The sequence below is a fragment of the Nuphar pumila genome, chromosome 14 (assembly GCF_984573655.1).
Source record: "Nuphar pumila chromosome 14, dmNupPumi1.hap1.1, whole genome shotgun sequence".
NCBI lineage: Eukaryota > Viridiplantae > Streptophyta > Magnoliopsida > Nymphaeales > Nymphaeaceae > Nuphar > Nuphar pumila.
The window spans coordinates 73,456,439-73,461,268 of NC_143262.1; the positions used below are offsets into that span (position 1 = coordinate 73,456,439).

At 42.9% G+C, this 4,830-nt stretch overlaps 1 protein-coding gene across 1 annotated transcript; it reads left to right on the forward strand.

The window, feature by feature from the left end:
• The first annotated feature begins 808 nt into the window (after nt 1-808).
• LOC149816975 (actin-like) lies at nt 809-4,210 on the forward strand. Its single transcript, XM_089986817.1, has 5 exons — nt 809-1,051; nt 2,180-2,295; nt 2,399-2,792; nt 2,910-3,523; nt 3,913-4,210. Exons 2-5 carry the CDS (start codon nt 2,236-2,238, stop codon nt 3,976-3,978), a joined length of 1,134 nt encoding a protein of 377 aa, XP_089842943.1. The 5' UTR covers nt 809-1,051; nt 2,180-2,235; the 3' UTR covers nt 3,979-4,210.
• The last annotated feature ends 620 nt before the right edge of the window (nt 4,211-4,830 follow it).

The window sequence follows — 4,830 nt, forward strand, 5'->3', positions numbered from 1 at the left end:
GTGGGTAGGTTTTGGGTTTCTAATTTCTTGAAATGTTGTATTATGGGAACTTACCTTGTAGTGGGGCTGCAAACAGATTGGGTCCTTCCTGATCCAAATCCAAGTCTGAATTTTGTATCTGAATTTGTACGACATATCCAAATCACCGTTGGGGTCCGAATGAGATCTAATGATGTAAATTTGGAACATGATCCGAAATATGTGTGGCAGTAATATTGGATCTGGTAAAAGAAGATTTAAACATGTAAAATGTACAAATGAATTTGATCAAATCTTAATCCAAATATAGATCTGACTTAAGACATTGATCTGAATCCGATCTAAATAAGAAAATAATCTGAATGATTAAATCTGAATCGGATCTGGGTATATCATTTTGAAACCTTAAGAACTGGTGTCCAGAAATAAAGTATCTAATTCGGATCAGAGGTCTGTCCAAACCCGATCCATTTGCACTTGGAATTGCTCCATCGTCAATAGCCAAGTAGAAAGACAAGGGAAACGGAAAATTGAGCCGGCTACGATCCGGCTTAGCCGAGTCGAGATTAGTCGCTAGCCGCACCCCAACGCCGAACTCACCGTCCACGTACAAGCCGCCCATCTAACGTGGAGTCAAGAGGGTCCCGGCGCGGGCCCCAGATCGGACGGTGTAGGGCTTCCCCACCACGCCGATCGGACGGTGTGAGGCCGGTGAAAAGACTGTCAACGGGGCCCACTCATGTTTTCTGGTGGTGAGAAACGATTCCCCGAGGTCTGTGAAAACCTCATTTCGCCTCATTTGGCAAGAATTTCACCGGCATTTCGTTCCGTTCGAAATTTGGCGACCGCACCCAGCCCTCGGCCATTCCAGAAGAACGTGCGAAATTAAAAGCCCGCTCCTCTCTCTCGCGCGCGCCGCGGCCCGCCCCCCCACCCCCTTCACTTTTGCTTCCTGTAACCCAGGGAGAGTCTCCCCCTTCTTCCTCCTCTATCGCTTCTTCTTCTTCTTCTTTCGACCGAAGAAGGAAGGGCAAGGGATTCTCATTGTCCCTTGCTCGCTCGCTCGGTCAAGGTAAGCCATTTTTTGCCTCTTCCTGCAACGCCCTAGCTGGTTCTTGCCTTGTATTTTGAGAATCTTCGTTCTCTCCGCTATTTTCTGCGTTTTTTGAGCTCGATTTTGCCTTTAGGCGTCAGATCGGGCGATTATTTCTGCTTCTTCGTTTTTTTCGGTTTAAAATTTCGATCTTTGATAGGAAAATCTTGATTAATTGAGAGTATGTGACCGTTTTTGCGTTTGATGATTAATCGGGCCGTAGGATGAGGAAAATTGGGTTTTGGTTCGGGTAGATAGTTGTGTTTTCTTCTTGATCTTATTGCTTTTATTGAGATCTTAATGAGATCGTGGATGTTTGTGGATTTTGAGTGTGCTTTACGATTCTTTTTGTTTTTAATGTTGTGTGAATCCGATCGGTCGGGTTTATGCATCTGGAATCATGTGCATCTTTTGATTTCTTTATGATTTGATGTGTCGGATGCGTCCTTTTTGTTGTTCTTGTGGCCTGGTTAGTTTTCTTGAGGTTGGATCTTGGGGCTTTCGTTTGTTTTATCTAGGGGTTGACCATGTGGCCCTCGATTTTTGTGTGTTCCTTTGTGTTGATCAGTAGAGATGAGTTGCATGCGTCCGATAAGCATCTCCTATTGCGTTTCTTATTGAATGACGCTTGTTCTTTTTCTTGTTTGTTGTATGTGAATCGTGGATGCCTTCCGATCATTTCCTATACATAAATCTCTTTCCTTTTTGGTTGCATCATATATAGTTTCTGGTTCATGTGTTTGTCATGGTTGTATGACAAGATGAAACCTTTTCGCCTTCATCCTTTCTTTTCTCCCCTGTTTGGTTTTTTATGCAACTTGTCTTCTTTAATCTCCTTGATGGCAGGCAACCGAATGATATTTTTTTGGCCTGCGATAGAACTGTAAATTCATCTCCATTAAGCTGATGAGAACTTCCCCGAAGGGGCTCAGAGTTACGCCATTGCCACGTGATGTCACTGTTACTATTCTGATATTTGTGTTAAAATCGATTCTTGCTGCATACTATTTAGCTCAGAGTAGCTTTTGTTACACAAGAATACGTGAATCTTGACTTGCTAAGTGGCTTATCATGCTTTGTCATTGGATGCGGTTACTCTAATTCCAGGTATATATGCAAATATTTTATTAGAGAGGCGGTTCTTTATTTTGGGCATATAGAAAATGGCGGATGCTGATGATATCCAGCCCCTCGTTTGCGACAATGGAACTGGAATGGTTAAGGTAGCCTATCTGTCCCTTTGGTGTGGTCATCCTATTTTGTCTTTTTTGTTCCACATTGCATTATTCTTGATGTTTTCTGATTCATTTCTTTTGATTCCTTCAGGCAGGATTTGCTGGTGATGATGCTCCAAGGGCAGTGTTTCCTAGCATTGTTGGCCGCCCACGTCACACTGGTGTGATGGTAGGAATGGGCCAAAAGGATGCATATGTTGGTGATGAAGCTCAGTCTAAGAGGGGTATCCTAACTCTGAAATACCCAATTGAGCATGGTATTGTTAGCAACTGGGATGACATGGAGAAAATTTGGCATCACACCTTCTACAATGAACTCCGAGTTGCTCCTGAGGAGCACCCAGTGCTTCTCACTGAAGCACCTTTGAATCCCAAAGCTAACAGGGAGAAGATGACACAGATTATGTTCGAGACATTCAATGTGCCTGCCATGTATGTCGCAATTCAGGCCGTTCTTTCTCTGTATGCTAGTGGACGTACCACGGGTTGGTATAAATGATCTCAAGATGATACATCAATATTTGGGATCATTTTGTTTTGCGTGCTATTCTTGATGCGTCGATTGAGTCCTTGACGGCACTTTTTTGATGATTATTCTTCAGGTATTGTGATGGACTCTGGTGATGGTGTGACCCATACTGTTCCAATCTACGAAGGGTATGCTCTGCCACATGCTATCCTTCGTCTTGATCTTGCAGGCCGTGATCTTACAGATGCCCTGATGAAGATCCTGACTGAGCGAGGTTACTCCTTCACCACTACTGCTGAGCGTGAAATTGTTCGTGATATGAAGGAGAAACTTGCATATGTTGCACTGGACTACGAGCAAGAGCTTGAGACTGCAAAGAGCAGCTCTTCTATTGAGAAGAGCTACGAGTTGCCTGATGGGCAGGTGATCACAATTGGTGCTGAGCGGTTCCGTTGCCCAGAGGTCCTATTCCAGCCTTCCCTCATAGGGATGGAATCTGCTGGTATCCATGAAACCACTTACAACTCGATCATGAAGTGTGATGTGGATATCAGGAAGGACCTGTACGGTAACATTGTTCTCAGTGGTGGATCTACGATGTTCCCTGGCATCGCAGACCGTATGAGCAAGGAGATCACAGCTCTTGCTCCTAGCAGCATGAAGATAAAGGTTGTTGCTCCACCAGAGAGAAAGTACAGTGTCTGGATTGGTGGGTCCATCCTTGCATCCCTAAGCACCTTCCAACAGGTAAATAAATTTTGAATGGTATTGCTTTCGGTGGCTCATTAAATTTAAATTACAATGCCAATTTTTAACATTATGGAAGGATTCATTGTCTGCCGGTAATGATTATTTTTTTTTTCTTTTCTGTTTTTGGTATTTTGTTACTTTTCCAATGAGAGTTTGTCATAATCTTTTTTTCTTCTCCTTCTCCGTCTTTATTACCTTTCCAATGAGAGATTGGCCTAACAGGAAAAAAATGTAAACTAATCTACCAACGTCTGAAGACTCTGAACCTTGCTGATTAAGGACTTCGATTGGATGTTGACCAGAGGGTGTATTACAGTTTCCATTTATCATGGTCCAACAATTTTGATTATTTGTGTTGAATGATTGTATCTTTTCTGGACATGCAGATGTGGATCGCGAAGGCAGAATACGATGAGTCCGGCCCATCCATTGTCCACAGGAAATGCTTCTAAGTTCATAGTTCGTGGTCATTGTCCCTGTTGTTTTCTTTTTTATTCTCTGTTTTTGTTTTTGTTTTTGTTTTGAGGTTGTCCATGTGAGGTCAGTTTGGTTGAGAAACTGGTTTCTTTTTAGGTATGGGAGTAATTTTAATTTGCTCTTTCAGAAAATTTTCCAGCCTCATAATATAGCATGATGGTATTGTGTAGTAGCATGTGATATTATAGTATTACAGTGACCGAATAATTCGTTTTCCTGTTTGCCGTTCTCTTTGCTCAACTTATCCATCGCTACTTGTTGGGCATGAATGTGGTCTCCTTTTTTTTCCATGCTTACATTCTGTTTACATAAAACCTACGTTTTGGTGGTTGTGCTTCTTTTCGAGTCTCACGGCATGGTCTTGTGTAATGCAAGAGTGGGCGGAGGGTGTTTTTCTGAATAATTGTTTTTTGTTTGCTGACGAACGGGCCACAGAAATTTGCGTGATTTTAGGATGACCATCGTGAGTTGTCGAAGTACTCTTAAGTTGACGTAGAGATCGGATCCCACCGTGTATCAATCCTGACCGATCATTGGCATATCCATAAAAAAAAGGAGCCATTGTTCCCGTAACCTACTACTCCCATCATTGAAATCCACTGCCTTCTTCTCTTTCTCTTCGCTGCCTTTGTTTCTGAGAGAGAGTGAGAGAGATTTTGTGTGAACACAATTCCGTAGGGATAGTGGTGATTGGGAGGGGTAGACAAAGCTTTTGATCCAACCTAACTAGGCCGGCCAAGAGTACGGAGTTCTATCTGAGCTGTAAAGCTGTCTCTCTTGGTTTACGTGTTAGGTTGGATTGCAACAACAGGGTTCATTAACCCGAT

Excerpts from the sequence above, each read along its gene's own strand:
- LOC149816975 (XM_089986817.1), top strand. The coding sequence starts at position 2,236 with ATGGCGGATGCTGATGATATCCAGCCCCTCGTTTGCGACAATGGAACT. Across the intron at positions 2,793-2,909 it reads TGCTAGTGGACGTACCACGG|GTATTGTGATGGACTCTGGT; the intron begins GTTGGTATAAAT and ends ATTATTCTTCAG. Across the intron at positions 3,524-3,912 it reads CCCTAAGCACCTTCCAACAG|ATGTGGATCGCGAAGGCAGA; the intron begins GTAAATAAATTT and ends CTGGACATGCAG.